Source organism: Carcharhinus amblyrhynchos, chromosome 2 (genome assembly GCF_965287045.1).
Source record: "Carcharhinus amblyrhynchos chromosome 2, sCarAmb.v2.hapA, whole genome shotgun sequence".
Lineage (NCBI taxonomy): Eukaryota > Metazoa > Chordata > Chondrichthyes > Carcharhiniformes > Carcharhinidae > Carcharhinus > Carcharhinus amblyrhynchos.
This window is the reverse complement of record NC_137325.1, coordinates 35,347,463-35,363,155: the sequence shown is the minus strand read 5'-3', so window position 1 is coordinate 35,363,155 and position 15,693 is coordinate 35,347,463. Positions and strand designations below refer to the sequence as shown.

The following is a 15,693-nucleotide window of genomic DNA, read 5'->3' as shown; positions in this document are numbered from 1 at the left end:
CCAAGGCCAAAATATCCTTGCGTAAGTGCGGCGACCAAAACTGCACACAGTACTCCAGCTGCGGCCTCACCAATGCCCTATACAGCCGCAGCAAGACCTCCCTACTTTTATATTCAATCCCCCTCGCTATGAAGGCCAGCATCCCATTCGCCTTCCTGACCACCTGCTGCACCTGCAGGCTGGGTTTTTGCGACTCATGCACAAGGACCCTGAGGTCCCTCTGCACCATCGCCTGCTGCAGTTTTTTGCCACGTAATAGTCCTTCCTACCATTATTCCTACCAAAGTGGACCACCTCGCACTTGCCAACATTAAATTCCATTTGCCAGTTCCTGGCCCATTTGCCCAGCCTATCTAGATCCTTCTGCAGACTCTCCACACCCTCCACGCAATTTGCCGTTCCACCAATCTTGGTGTCATCAGCAAATTTCGACACCATACACTCGGTTCCCTCCTCCAGATCATCTATATAAATGGTAAATAGCCGAGGCCCCAGCACCGACCCCTGGGGCACTCCACTAGTCACCAACCGCCAATCCAAACAGCACCCATTAACCCCCAATCTCTGCATCCTATTTGACAACCAATCCTCTATCCACGCTAACACCCTACCCCCAACTCCATGCCCCCTGACCTTCTGCAATAACCTCGTGAGGTACCTTGTCAAACGCCTTCTGAAAATCAAGACAGACCACATCCACCGGCTCTCCTCTATCCACCGCCCTAGACACATCCTCATAGAACTCCAATAAATTTGTCAGACACAACTTCCCCTTAACGAAACCGTGCTGCGTCTGCTCTATCAAGCAATTCCCCTCAAGATGCCTCGCTATTTCCTCCTTGATAACGGATTCTAACATTTTACCTACAACAGACGTTAAACTAACCGGCCTATAATTCCCTGCCTTTTGCCTGCCACCCTTCTTAAACAACGGCGTAACCTTAGCCATTTTCCAACCTTCCAGCACCTACCCGGAATCCAGCGACGTTTGGAAAATAATCACCAAGACATCCACTATCACCTCCGCCATTTCTTTCAGAACCCTTAGATGCATTCCATCCGGTCCTGGGGACTTGTCCACAATCAGTCCCTCCAGTCTGCCGAGCACCGCGTCTCTAGTAACAATAATGTCATTGAGACCCTCCAGTCCTACCACCTTTCCACCGCTAACACCTGGCAAATTATTCACGTCCTCCTCCGTGAAGACAGAAACAAAAAAGTTATTCAAGACCTCAGCCATTTCCCCATCCCCTACCACCAAGTCCCCCCTCTCATCCTCTAAGGGTCCAACGTTCACCCTAGCCAGCCTCTTCCTTTTTATATATTTATAAAAACTCTTGCTATCCTTTTTTATATTAAGCGCTAGCCCAGCTGCATAGTTTCTCCTACCCTTCTTTATCAACTTCTTTGTCAATCTTTGTTGACGTTTAAACCTCTCCCAATCCTCTTCTCGCCCACTACTCTTAGCTACTCTAAACACCTCCGCTTTTAATTTAACACTTTCCTTCACCTCCTTCGTTATCCACGGCTTATTACCTCTCCTCCTATGGTCCTTTTTAACCATCAGAATAAATTTCTGCTGAGCACCAGGAAAGATCTCCTTAAAGATCCTCCACTGCTCCTCAGCAGACCTACCTTCCAACGCGTTCCCCCAGTCAACATTCGCCAATTCTTCTCTCATCCTACCGTACTCCCCTCTGTTCAAACAAAGGACGCGTGTCCGGGAACCCACTTTCTCCTCCTCCATCTGCACCAGAAACTCCACTATACAATGATCACTCTCCCCAAGAGGATCCTTCACCACAAGGTCCCTAATTCTACCCGCCTCATTACATAACACCAGATCCAAGATAGCTCGCTCGCTCCCTCCCTTGTCGGCTCCAACACACACAGTTCAAGGAAACTATCCCGGCAGCATTCCAAGAACTCCTCCTCGAGCCCACCGCATCTAACATGGGTCAACCAATCAATATGTAGATTGAAATCCCCCATAATTATCGCCGTTCCATTCCTGCACGCCACACTTATTTGCGCATTAACAGCCCGCCCCACCTCCAGATCATTATCTGGGGGCCTATAGACAACACCCACCAGCGTCTTCCTCCCTTTGCTGTTCCTAATCTCCACCCACAACGATTCCACTTTCTGCTCTTTGGTTCCTATATCATCCCTTGCTACCACCCTGATGCTATCCTTAATCAGCAGAGCTACGCGCCCCCCCTTTTTCCTCCCGCCTATCCTTCCTAAACACTTGATAGCCCTGGACATTCAGCTCCCAGTCCCTGTCACCTTGCAGCCACGTCTCTGTAATGGCCACCAGATCATATCCATTCGTGCTGATCAGCGCCACCAGCTCATCCACTTTATTCCGAATGCTTCGTGCATTCAGATAAAGTGCCTTCATCCCAGCCTTCACCTGGACCCTATTTGCCAGAACGCCACCAACCATACTCACGCCCCCTACTCCCTTTATTATTGGGACATCCTCGGCCTCTTCCCTTACCTGTACCCTCTCCTTAACTTTAGACCCCGTAATGTCGCCTACCCTCGCACCCCCCCCCCCAATTAGTTTAAAGCCCTGTCTACAGTCCTATTTACACGATTCACCAAGACTCTGGTCCCAGCACGGTTCAGACCAACCCCATCCCACCTGAACAGGTCCCACCTACCCCAACACTGATGCCAATACCCCATAAATTCAAACCCATTCCTCCCACACCAATCCCTGAGCCACCCATTCACTTCCTTAATCTTATCAACCTTACGCCCATCTGCACTCGGTGCAGGCAGTAGCCCAGAGATAACCACCTTGTCAGTTCTACTTTTTAATTCCATTCCCAGCTTTTCATACTCCCTCCCCAGATCCTCAGTTCGCATTTTGCCTACGTCGTTGGCACGCACATGTACCACACGTGGACCGGATTCTCACCCTCCCACTCCAGGTTCCTCTGCAGCCCAGATGTGACATCCCGGACCCGAGCACCAGGCAGACAACACACCCTTCTGTGCACTTTGTCATTGTGACAAAGGACAGTGTCAATACCCTTAACCCCACTATCCCCAATTACTACTACGTTCCTTTTCACCTTCTCTTTGCCTATGTCCTGCGTCTGCATCACTGTACTGTGTGCAGTTTGCTCACCTCCCTCGTTCTCGTCCAGACTGGAAGCAAGAACCTCAAACCTGTTATGCAGATTAAGAGGCTGAGGCATCCGCTCCCCACCCTCCTTCCTCCTCTCAGCAGCCCCCTCTTGTTCCTGACACTTAGAGTTAGCCAGTCTAGGGGGGGGCGGATGTCACTTGCACCCCATTGACAATGGCACCCTCTCTCCCCCTGATGAGCCTCAGTGTCTGTAGCTCAGAGGCCAGCTCATCTACCTTGAGCTGGAGCTCCTCCAGCAACCTGCACTTACTGCAGACATGGTCACTGGGAAGGACCCTGGGATCCACCAGCTCCCACATCATACAGAAACAACACATCACATGCCCCTCCATTATTCACTGTAGTAATATTGAAAATTTCAACACAAACTTACCTGGCCCTTTTTCTCCCTAGCTCTTTTGCTCCTAAGCCCTAGTGGCTCACTCTGCTTCCCTCTCACTCCGCTGCCTGCTGTCTACACCAGGCCTCCTTTTAACCCTGGCGCTGTTTTAAAGCCTGCTCCCCCACAACTCCCTGCTATCCACTCCCTTAGAATTCTTAAAGCGGTAGATTCAAAAAGCCCGCAAAAATGCTTTTAAATGATTTAAACAGTTCTACAAGGTAAGTTCTTACTACGAAAGTGCTTTAAACTTATTTAAACAGGTTTTTAACAGGTAATTTCTTATCTGTCTCTCTGTTCCTTCACTCGTCTGCTCCAGCAAACAATGGAAGGCTTCACCGTGGCTTAAAGTTTACATATTTTCAAATCTTAAGATAAGAACATAAGAAATAGGAGCAGGAGTAGGCCATCTAGCCCTTCGAGCCTGCCCACCATTCAATAAGATCATGGCTGATCTGAAGTGGATCAGTTCCACTTTCTCCCCATAACCCTTAATTCTCTCGTCTATCAAAAACCTATCTACCCATGACTTAAATATATTTAACGAGGTAGCCTCCACCACTTCAACGGGCAGAGAATTCCAGAGATTCACCACCCTTTGAGTGAAGAAGTTCCTCCTCAACTCTGATCTAAACTGCCCCCCCCCCCCCCCTTCTCTTGAGGCTGAGATTGAAGGCCAGATTTTTACAGTAAAATCAAATGCATCATCCCAGACAAAACTTGGAATTGTATGAAAAATTAACAATGTCTGGAAGCTCTGATACCACATTTGAGAGGCTAATATCTCTAATAATGTGGAGTGAAAAAGAGAAAGGGGAGAAGTTTTAAAAAGTTGACGAACAAGGGATTTATGCAGTATCTTTTAAAACATCCTGAAAAACTTCACAATAAAATCAAAAGACAACGTAGCCACCTCTCAGCTGATACTGCAGGTGCAGTCAAGATTATGTGCTTAATTTCTTGAATGGAGCTTGAACCCATAAACCTTTGACTCAGAAACAACAAACAATGTTGTTGCGATACAGCCTATTGTCTTAGTTCCCCAAACATTTCCCCATGTTAAACCAATGAAGCACCAAAACTATGGAGCAATGGCAGATTTCAAACATCAAATTGCTAGCATTCCACTAAACCAGTAAATCCTCGAGCATGCCAAATTCATATTTGTGTGTGGAAATTCATAACAGGGCAATAGATTTGCGCAAGATGACAGAGGAGATGTTTTTCAATGTGCAGATCTGTTACATGATCTGGAATGCATTGTCTGAAAGGGTTCCGGAAGCAGAATCTATGGTAATATTCCAAAGGGAATTGGATGAATGCCTGAAGGGAGAAAAATTACAGGGCTTTGTGGAAGAGCAGGGGAGGTAGGATTAACTTGACTGCTCATTCAGAGAGCCAGCACAGGCACAACAGGTTGAATGGCCTCTTCCTGTGCTTTACAATTCTGCTTTACAGAAAACAGAGCAAAGTCAGGTAATGACTGCAGTTTTGTTTACATAACAAACATGCAGCTGTAGAATTAGATAATTTTATGGAACCAAACCTCACCAGAAATAAATATTCACTTATTTACAATTGCATTTCAGAATATTTATCTATATTCAGTAATTTATTACAGTGGAAGTGTGACCTACATCCAAAAGTCGACAGCAAAACATTCTAACTGGATCTATTTGATGTTGAACATAGATTCTTAAATAAATGCTGTCTGAGCTGTGAGGGCCAGGGGGAGGAACTGGGGAAAGGAGGGATGGGGGAAGAAAAGACTGAGCCCAGATAATCCAGAGGGCATGATCAGGCCATTGCACTATAGAAATGCTGCAACATTAAAGTATGTAGACGATTGACATTTGTAGCAACATTTCAAGGCCATATGTGTAATACTTCCTCTACTTGAGATTAATCCTGGTGCGCCATATATTTCCAGGACTCCTTACCGCCTGATTAGAAGGTGTAAAATTTAATATTGTTCCCTGTTTCTTGATCTTTGTTAGAAAAAGCAAACATGATAAAAAGTACCTCCATTTTGCAAGCAAATGACCTCTACCAAAATTGTAGGATTTATTATAATGTTAACAATATCCTTCCATATCCACTGCAGAGGCTGGGGCAATATCACTTTATTTCATAGTGTTTATTTCTTGTACTGAGCAGAAGGAATGCATATAAAATCACTTAACTGCAACATTTGGTATCTATGCAGACAGAGAAACAGAAAGAATGGAAAAAATGCCATTGGAGGCAAGTTTGAAGCAATCATTGCAAATGACTGGGACATCTTTGATTAGCTGTGTGGGTGAACCGGAATTTATGGTGTTCTCTGCTGTAAAATGTCATTTTGAAAAACAACAGTCAAATATGATCCATGGCTTGTTTTTCTTGAATTTTGATGCTCAAGTGGCAATTTAATTGGGGAGTTAAAAATAAATTGCTTTAATAGGGTAGCTAAAAAGAAATTATTTTCTCTGGTAATGGTATTCAAAACAATGGGCGTAGAATTAAAATTTGTGCTAATCTTAAAATTAAAACTAGGCAGGCGAGAAGCTTTAAGAAATCAGACAACACAAATGTATTGAACATAAGAACATAAGAAATAGGAGCAGGAATAGGCCATCTAGCCCTTCGAGCCTGCCCCGCCATTCAATAAGATCATGGCTGATCTGTCGTGGCTCAGTTCCACTTTCCCGCCCTCTCCCCATAACCCTTAATCCCCTCTCTTATCAAAAACCCATCAACCCGCTTCTTAAAAATATTTAGCGAGGCAGCCTCCACCACTTCAACGGGCAGAGAATTCCAGAGATTCACCACCCTTTGAGTGAAGAAGTTCCTCCTCAACTCCGTTCTAAACCACCCCCCCTTTATCTTGAGGCTGTGCCCCCTAGTCCTACTGTCTTTTTTGAGCGGGAAGAGTCTCTCCACTTCTATCCTATCCATCCCATTCATCATCTTATACGTCTCAATGAGATCTCCCCTCATTCTTCTAAACTCTAACGAGTACAAGCCTAGTTTATTCAGCCTCTCCTCATAGCTCAACCCCCTCAACTCCGGCATCAGCCTAGTAAACCTCCTCTGCACTCCCTCCAAGGCCAAAATATCTTTGCGCAGGTGCGGCGACCAAAACTGCACACAGTACTCCAGCTGCGGCCTCACCAATGCCCTATACAGCCGCAGCAAGACCTCCCTACTTTTATATCCAATCCCCCTCGCTATGAAGGCCAGCATCCCATTTGCCTTCCTGACCACCTGTTGCACCTGCAAGCTGGGTTTTTGCGACTCATGCACAAGGACCCCCAGGTCCCTCTGCACCGTCGCCTGCTGCAGTTTTTCGCCATGTAAGTAATAGTCCTTCCTACCATTATTCCTACCAAAGTGGACCACCTCGCACTTGCCAACATTAAATTCCATTTGCCAGTTCCTGGCCCATTCGCCCAGCCTATCTAGATCCTTCTGCAGACTCTCCACACCCTCCGCACAATTTGCCGTTCCCCCAATCTTGGTGTCATCAGCAAATTTCGACACCCTACACTCGGTTCCCTCCTCTAGATCATCTATATAAATGGTAAAAAGCTGAGGCCCCAGCACCGACCCCTGGGGAAATTTCTCATCAAAAGAAAATTGATGCTGAGTCAATTTAAATTTTCACAGCAGAAAAAAGTATTCGTTGAAATGTGATTTTGGGCCCTCACATGAAAATGTATATTTTTCAAATACATTTTAACATGTTATTCTTTAATTAAAATAAGGCAATGGATCAGATTTTACCAGTAGCTGCGATAAGTTCAGATTCACAGCTAAGTATTGGAAAGATCTGCAACTTCAGTGTGTGCACATCTATAGTGCTCGAATTCAACAGTTGGTATGGGATCAATTAATGCTAATCCTGATGGCTTGCGATTTCAAACAGCAAGTCAGAAACGAGCGTTTGTTTGAGCTAACTGCCCACTGATTCAAAATTAAAGTTTTAAATTTTCTCCTCCATTTTCAAGCAAATGGGTCTCTTCTTGATTTGCAAATACTTAATGAGGAGGTCCACAACATTATAAAAGTTACTGTTTTAACATTTAACATGAAATATTTTAAAAATCCAAAAAGTAGTCCATGATTATTTTGAGTATGCCATCAGACTTTCCTAAATATCATTTTTTTAAAATATCCTTTCTTTGATCTACTAACAATGTGATGTTTCCAACAACTTTTTACTGCAGTATATGCGGTGCAGTGACTGGAGATCATTTTCATAATTGCCATTTTCACCCAAACATGCCTCACTGCCACCCATGCCAGAAAGGAATTGAAGGGTCATCTGGACTCCAAATTTTAGCTCTATTCTCTTTCCACAGATGCTATTAGACCTGCTATGATTTTCCAGCATCTGTTTTTGTTTCAGATTCCAACATCCATAGTAATTTGCTTTTAACCAGGAAGAAATCAGCCTCTTGTATCCTCCATCGTCTATTTTTTAAACTTTCCCCCTGTAGCTTCGTATCGTCAACAAATTTTTGACATGTTACACATAGTCCAGTTATCAAAGTCATTAATATAGATTATAAACGTCTGATCACTCTTCACAGCCTGCCAACCCTAAAATGTCCATTCTCTCTCTTACATATCTTCACACCCACAAGGTTTTTATAACCCACTAGAAGGATTTCCAAGCTGATGAGCCCGTTGAACACCTCTGAACGCTCTTTCCATGGCCAACAAGTCCTGCCATTGGACTTGAATCGGGAGCTTCAGATTCAGAGGTAGAGACACTTATCACTGTGCCACAAAATCTCTTCTGTCCATTTATCAATCCTTAATTCATGCTAGTACAATCTTAGCAGTTTGAATTTGGTGTAAAAAAAACTCTTGTGGCACATCATCAAATGCTTATGGAAAATTTAAATACACTAAATCCACTGACTGCTCCCTCATCTTACTAGTACCATGTTCAAAACGAAATACTAAATCTACTGGCTTCTCCTTGTTTTACTAGTTCCATCCTCCAAAACACAATCTGCTGGCTCCCCTTTATCTTACTAGCTCCATTTCCAAAACAAAACAAATTCATCCAACACTATTTTCCCTTCATAAATACAGAAACTGAAAACATTCAGCAGATCAGGCAGCATCCGTATAGAAGGGAGAAACAGTGTTATTGCTTCTGGTCAATGACCTTTCATCAGAATGATTCAAGGAGGCCTACAAAATGGTCAGTTTCCGAATATTTGCTGGCACTCTTACTGTGAAGAAACTGAATTTTAAATATATGTTATACATTTGATGCTTAATAAGTCAAAAGGATCATTAAGGCATTTTTCAGTATCCCTACTTTCTTCTGGAAAAGACTCTAATGTTACAGGAAGAACCAATTTTCTTGATGTCACTATGCTCACTGCCTTAATCTTGGGTTCTGTTGCAATAAATTAATATAAAATACAGTTCAGAAGAAAAGGGCAGAACCAGAAACAAAGAGGGATTTATCCACTGTAGCACATTATTTATTTAAAATCAAAATATTTTTCAAAAGGGAAACCAGAAGTTTCCCTTTTGGTTGTTAAAAAAAGGCTGTAAAATACAGTATTTGTTGAAATTGAATAGGGGAGGGGGGGGGCGATAATAAAAAAACACACGCCACTGTGATCTCACACTGTATAATTCAATGTGTCTATTGTGAATTAGAGTCAATTGCCAAGTACAACTGAAAAACGTTTGAAAACTCAGCCTTTGATACGAATTCGAGTTCTCTCCCAGCATTGTCGTAAGGAACAGAGTAGGCAACAGTATGACAGCAAGCTGAGATAGAAAGCTAATTTTAGCCAGCAGCATTTAATGGCAGAGAGTCAACAATACAGCCCCCCAGAGTTATTTCTCTACAATTACACAATACAAATATAGCTTCAAGAAACAAAACACAGCCTGTCAGCCAAATTATTTCCCCTCCTCCCCTATTAAAAATCTGTATTCAATATTCAAGTGCATTTAAAGATCAAGATCTCTAAAACTAATCAATGCCTTTGCATTTCCTGGCTAGCCGAAAATAATCCAAGCCATTATGTGCAAGGTCAGGAAACTTAAAATGTGGACAATTATAAATAGGTCATTGTGGCAACTGCAATCACCTCCCAATTAGAGGTTAATCACTGCTGCTTCTCTACAGCAATCATCTGTACAATAAAAATTGTGCAATCACACAACTTGGTCATAAACAACAGTGTACAGAGAGCTATAAAATTGGTAGATTACTTCAAAGTTAATATTGTTTATTTTCATAATTTACTGATCTAAGGAAGCTTCCCACATTTTTGCTTCATGATTTTGGTGCTCATTATAGTACAGAACGGAAATTATTTTCATTTCAGGAGTTTGGTGTCAGCACCAATTATCCTCAGATGAGGTAGGGCACGGCAGGTTGCAAAAAGCTAGCTCCTCTCTATCCTAACCTCGCTTATTGCGTAATTCATACTACAAAAACAGAACTGCTGAAGAACAGCTTTAAAAAAGCTGACAACTCAAATGAAACATACAACTGAAAATAACTAAGCAAACTCTACAAACAAAGACATGACTCCAAAGCTACCAAATATTTGAAATTTCATTTTATTATATCAGATTTCAGCATTCATTAATGTTTTGTCACATTTTTTCTGGTAGCCGCAAAGCCAATAAATATCTTGGGCAATTTGAATTGTCAAACCCAAGTTTCTGCCAGGTGGATAGAGTTATATTCAGCCTCTTGATCTTTGGTGGGTGATAAATCAATTTGTATTTCTATAATGTGGAAAACATCTTATTTTCAGATGAAAGTTCACAGGTCTGAAACATTTTTTTTCACCAAAGGTGCTCTTAGACTAAATATTTTCCAGCATATTTTGTTTATATGGTATTTGCTTCCTTGGACCGCTCCTATTCGAGTCCACTGAACAACCCTTCTTTGTACCGCCAATGGTCTAAATTTGTACCACTGTTATACTGTTGGTAAGAGCTCACAGTAGTACACAACTCCATTACAGATGGATGGCAATTGGATCTGTTAGTGTTAGAAGCATAAAGAGGAGCTGAGTTTTCCTAGTGCATTAGCCCTCAGGCTTAGTAGGAGAACAGAGAGCTGTGTGGAGTTCCAATACCTCTGATTTCTTAACATAATTATGAGCAATGTGAATCAGGTTTCATTCACAAAACTGATCGCTGCACAGAAAACGGGCCTTGGCAGTTGTATTTATCAAATAATCATCGATCCAACTTCTCTGATTTCAGAAATCACCTATCACAAAAGCTGCTACCCTCTCCTCTTCAGCACCAGTTTCATTTTTGTTGATGTTTCTCAACTTTCCTATCAACAATTTTATACCATTGTAACAGGTTAAGTAACAATCACATGAAATGTCCTGGTTTGCTAAGCAAGTCAATCATTGCAAAGAGTTCAGGTTTGACATCTTAAAATACCATTTGGAATACAGCCAATTCTATTCCAACATCAATTCAGGCCTTGGGTGACAGTGTGGAGTCTAACATTCTCCTGGCGTTCCAATTTCCTCAGTCTAAAAATGTGCAGGTTAGGTGGATTGGCCATGCTAAATTGTTCCTTGGTGTCCAAACATGTTTACGTTAGGTGATTAGCCATAGTAAATGTACAGGGTTATGGGTGGTGGTTTTTGGGGTGGGAGTGCTGGGTGAGATGCTGTTTCAGAGGGTCCATGCATGCTTCAAGGAGAATCCCTACAGTGCAGAAGGAGGCTAATGATCAGCTGTTTATGATAAACTATTTGCGCCAAGGAACATGATAATAAAAAACAAAATACGGTAACACAAGCTTCCCAGTTGCTGAAAAAGGTGCATTATTTATAAGGTTACAAACACAGTTTGGGACTGTCTCTTTAACTTAGGTTGAAACAGACAATGAAGGCAGAATCATGTGGTTTATTCTGAATTCTGTCAGAAACCCTTGGGGTGGGGGGGAGCGGCGGCAGGTGTAGTGAGGAAGAGAGAGAGAGAGCAAGTGAGAGCGAGACAGAGACAGAAAATCTCTACCGTTCGCAACGCAGGAGCTCACACAGATTGGAGACAAAGTTTGAGGGTTCAAACAAAGATTCATTCAACACTGTCTAGAGAAAAGAATCTCTGATTCATGCCTCAATGTGAAAGTCTGTTCTGGGATTAGGAGTTACTCAGCTGGGAAAGGAAAACGAAAAGTAAAGAAGCAAGCCCTCGGGAGTTGAAAATTACCTTGGATTAATTCCTGGTTCCTATTTAAGGGACAGAGCAAGGTAAAACTATGGAATGAGATTTTTTGTTGTTTTAAAAGTTAATGGGAAATGTTTCTGTAGTTCAGAGTATTAAAGCGTTTCGACAATGTTAGGTCTTGACACTAAAATCTTATTGTGTGATCCTTCCCGTCAACAACTGCAAATTCAAATATTCTTCAAAATGTTACATATTTTCACAGGGATTGTAATGTACCTATATATTGTGTAATTACATTGTTGATATAAAAATACTGTAACACATACCTCTAAGGCAAAGAAAAGTAAGGAAATCTTCTGTTTTAGGCTTTCGTTTTGAGAGATCAATGATCTGTGTTGCAGGTGGCGGCAAGACTGGATCCACCATCTTGACTGGGGTTGTGCTGGGGGAGTTGGGCTGTGACTGGGCAAATTTCCTTTGTGCTTGCAGTCTTGGCCTGCAACAAAACAGACAAAAGATGTACTTAAAATACCTTCCAAATATCAAATGTTTTAAATAGTACATAATCATTCAGGGATGTTACAATTATACACTAGCATTTCCTTTCCTGCTCTGTCAAGAGCAGTCTTAAATTGAGGCACAGTTTATATAATTAAGTCAGTCTGTAAAATTATCACAACAAATGCACTAGAACCTATTAGGAAATCTGCACCGGCACACATGGTATAATGACAACCCTACACTAGGTGTAACACAGTGGTGTCCAATAAAATTGCTGACCAGCCACAATACTGGCTGCTATGGTGATACTGTTTTAGGCACATTGTGCAAGCATAAACATCTTATGTATTGGTAAATGTACTTTACATGTACCATTTATTTAGCAAAAGATCAAAAAACACTTGCACGCTTTGTTTTACCATTTTACCAACAAACCTAAAAGTTAAATTATACCTGCCACGTGAGTACAAATAGGATTACATGCACAAAAGTAATGCAATTGCTCTTTTTTTTAAACCAAGCAGAAGTGCAATTCATCTAATCTACTGGACAACACTGGTACAATTCAGCCAGTTGGAAAGTGCCTTCCACTCTGTCCTAATGGAAGGACAGCTTTCTGCTTTAGGGCCTTGCCCAAGAACTGGGCTGAGATGGACCAAAACCTTGCAACATAGGACCCAACCAGACAGAAATTACTCGCACTCCATCAGAATGGATTGAATTTGAACACTGATTTCCAACACAGATGAAAATAAACCTCAAACCCGATTGCTTCATCATATCAATGAGTCTGCTGTTATAAGAATATATAATTGTGATATCATTTTCTTAACCTTGTATCTTTGAATAGCTAGCTCAGTTTTAGGTAAAAAGTTAAACTTCACACATAATTAAAATGTAATATTCGTGGGAAGGGGCTACAAAGAGGGGAAACTAAATTAGCACAGCACTGACCTTTTGAGAGCTTTCTATTTTTGTACCGCCCATTATGTTCTCACACTCAACTGTAACGCAAGAGGTCTTGGCTAAACCACCTCTCTAGTTCTTTGGCAGATGACACCAAACAATTACAGAAACAAAATAAAAATGAGATTCAAACCTACAGTTATAAGAAGCAACAGAGAGGAGATTAACTAGAGGCTATGTAACAGTCTTGTATTTTTGATTAACTCCTCTTGAGAAACAGGAATAAGGATGTAATCTACCATTTTTTTAAATGTTCAAACTCTACACTGAATCAGAACAATGGTCGATAGTGCGTAAAATATGAATAGGCTTCGAAAGAACCAAACAATTAACATTAGCAACCTTACTATTATGGGCCATAACGTCCTCAGAGTGGCAGTCAGTGGTAGGTTGCCACCCCGTGCCCAATTACTTGAAATAGAAACGAGAGAAATGTAGTTCCTGACCTTCCAACACAGGCCAGTTGAGTTCCAGGTAGCACAACAGTCCTCAAGATCAAAGTCCAGGTCCACTAATGAAAAGGAGGACGTGCCCCATTTTTACAGCATAAGCTGCCATAAGCCAGATAAATTTAAACATCCATTGAAATTGACAGGCCAAGGCAAAGGTAAATGTGTCAAGTAAATGGATAGGATTAAACTACCTCAAACCTTGCAAAGACAACTATGTTATTGGGTGGTCACAGTGAGAGAGAACATATTTTCACAATCTGAAAATAACCATAGTTTTTGCATTCTCCTTAGAGGCAGATGGTCAAGTCAGGAAGAAGTGTGCTTGTTCAGATTAAAAAAAAGCAAAAGTAGTTCAAAACAAATGAGATGAGTCACAAGCCTGATGATACTGTGTTCAGTCTCCTGTGAGCCTCATCACAGTGACTAATCTATGTAAAAAATGTAATAGTCCCAGTCAACAGTCTGAATTTCTATAAACCTTACAATTATTATAAATTGCTAGTTTTGTCGCTTCCAAATGAAAGAAGAACAGATATTATTCACATCTCCTTAATATGATGTACATTAACTTGATTATCAATTTGTCAATGGCAGGATGAAGTTTAGAAACCAATTGCATTTTTTCCCTTTTTTGCAGTATTATAAGGTGCTCTCCAGGGCACGGCATTAATTCAATCAATGACTTACTATGGAGTAGTAATACAGTAACTATACCAAGAGATTTCATTGAAACAATAATAGATTTCAACATAAGCTCACTACTCAATTTGTATCATGGCAATATGATTGCAATCCGAAGGCTTTGCATATGGCCAATGATACAATTTTTTGTTGCACTTTTAACATGCATTTCCTCATCCCTCTTTTTAAGGGTCAAAGATTACACTGATTAATGATACTTCCCAGAATTCAAATTGACCAAAACATGACAATGACAGTCTAAGAGACCAGAATGCTGACAGCACTCTACCTTGACTCCAGGTTATGAATTCAAACCCCAATCTAGAGCTGAGCAGACAACCTGGGCTGACACTCCAGTGCTGCTATATTGCTAGTCATGTTTCAGTTGAGGTATTTTGCTAAAAGATCCCATGACACCACATGGAGTCAATAAGTAACCAAGCCAAATTTTCTCCATCAACAGTGATCACATTTAGCTTTTACGCTGCTTTCTGGAACCTTATTATTCTGTGTGGCTGTGTTTTCCGATATAATGGAAACTATATTTTAAAAGATAATTTATTGATTGTGAAATCTTTGGTGTATCTCAAAGGTCATGATAGGTTGCTGCACACATTCAAGTTCTTCCTTTTTCCTTCTATTCAATACTAATAGTATTTGTCTCTGAATCCAGAGCCTTCTCTGGCCCTAATAATCAAGTTAACAAAAGGCATGATCTAGTTTGAGATTGCTACTATATGCTCAGTTTTCTTTAAGCAAAAAACACTGATAATTCATCTTGACACCACAATCTGTGGCTGTGCTGCCCAAAATAACTACAATTTCACCAAAATTCCAGATAATTAAAATATTTTGCTTCTAAACCACATCTTCCACATATGAAAAACTAATCACCATCAATAGTCACAAATTACATGGAGATGCTTCACTTATGTCCTCTTGAACAGGATGGGTACACACACCACATTTTGTGCAAATGCAGATTACATGGATTGAACCCATTTAAAACATGCATATATTTTAATTAAATATTACTTTGAAATTCTGAGAGATTTTAATGCAATCATGCTACTATTTTTAGTTACTCGGAACATTTGTTTATATAATGCTATATTCCCAAATAATGATGCACGCATTTTTCTGGTTGAGCACTAGTCCAGCAACAACCACATTTCCTCAAAATATAAATTGCAAAGGGTGTACAGACATGAAATAATCCATTACTTTTACTGCTTTGTACTGTTCATCTGCTTTTCTTAAGTTTAATGCTTTGAAAAATATATTCCAGTAAAGGAATCAAGTTAATTCAGTAACCAGTCTATTTGTTCTTGCGTTTTGCTGCAATGAGCAACCCAGCATAGTCGTAATCTATTCAATACTCC

At 41.2% G+C, this 15,693-nt stretch overlaps 1 protein-coding gene across 3 annotated transcripts in view; it reads right to left on the bottom strand.

Annotated features, from left to right (window-relative positions):
* Positions 1–15,693, bottom strand: part of jarid2b (jumonji and AT-rich interaction domain containing 2b) — a 457,810-nt gene that overhangs the window by 113,250 nt on the left and 328,867 nt on the right. For all 3 annotated transcript variants that reach the window (XM_080204352.1, XM_080204361.1, XM_080204370.1), the window contains exon 4: positions 12,038–12,207. In XM_080204352.1, coding sequence (XP_080060478.1) covers positions 12,038–12,137 — 100 coding nt within the window. In that variant the 5' untranslated portion in view covers positions 12,138–12,207. The remainder of the gene's footprint in view (positions 1–12,037; positions 12,208–15,693) is intronic.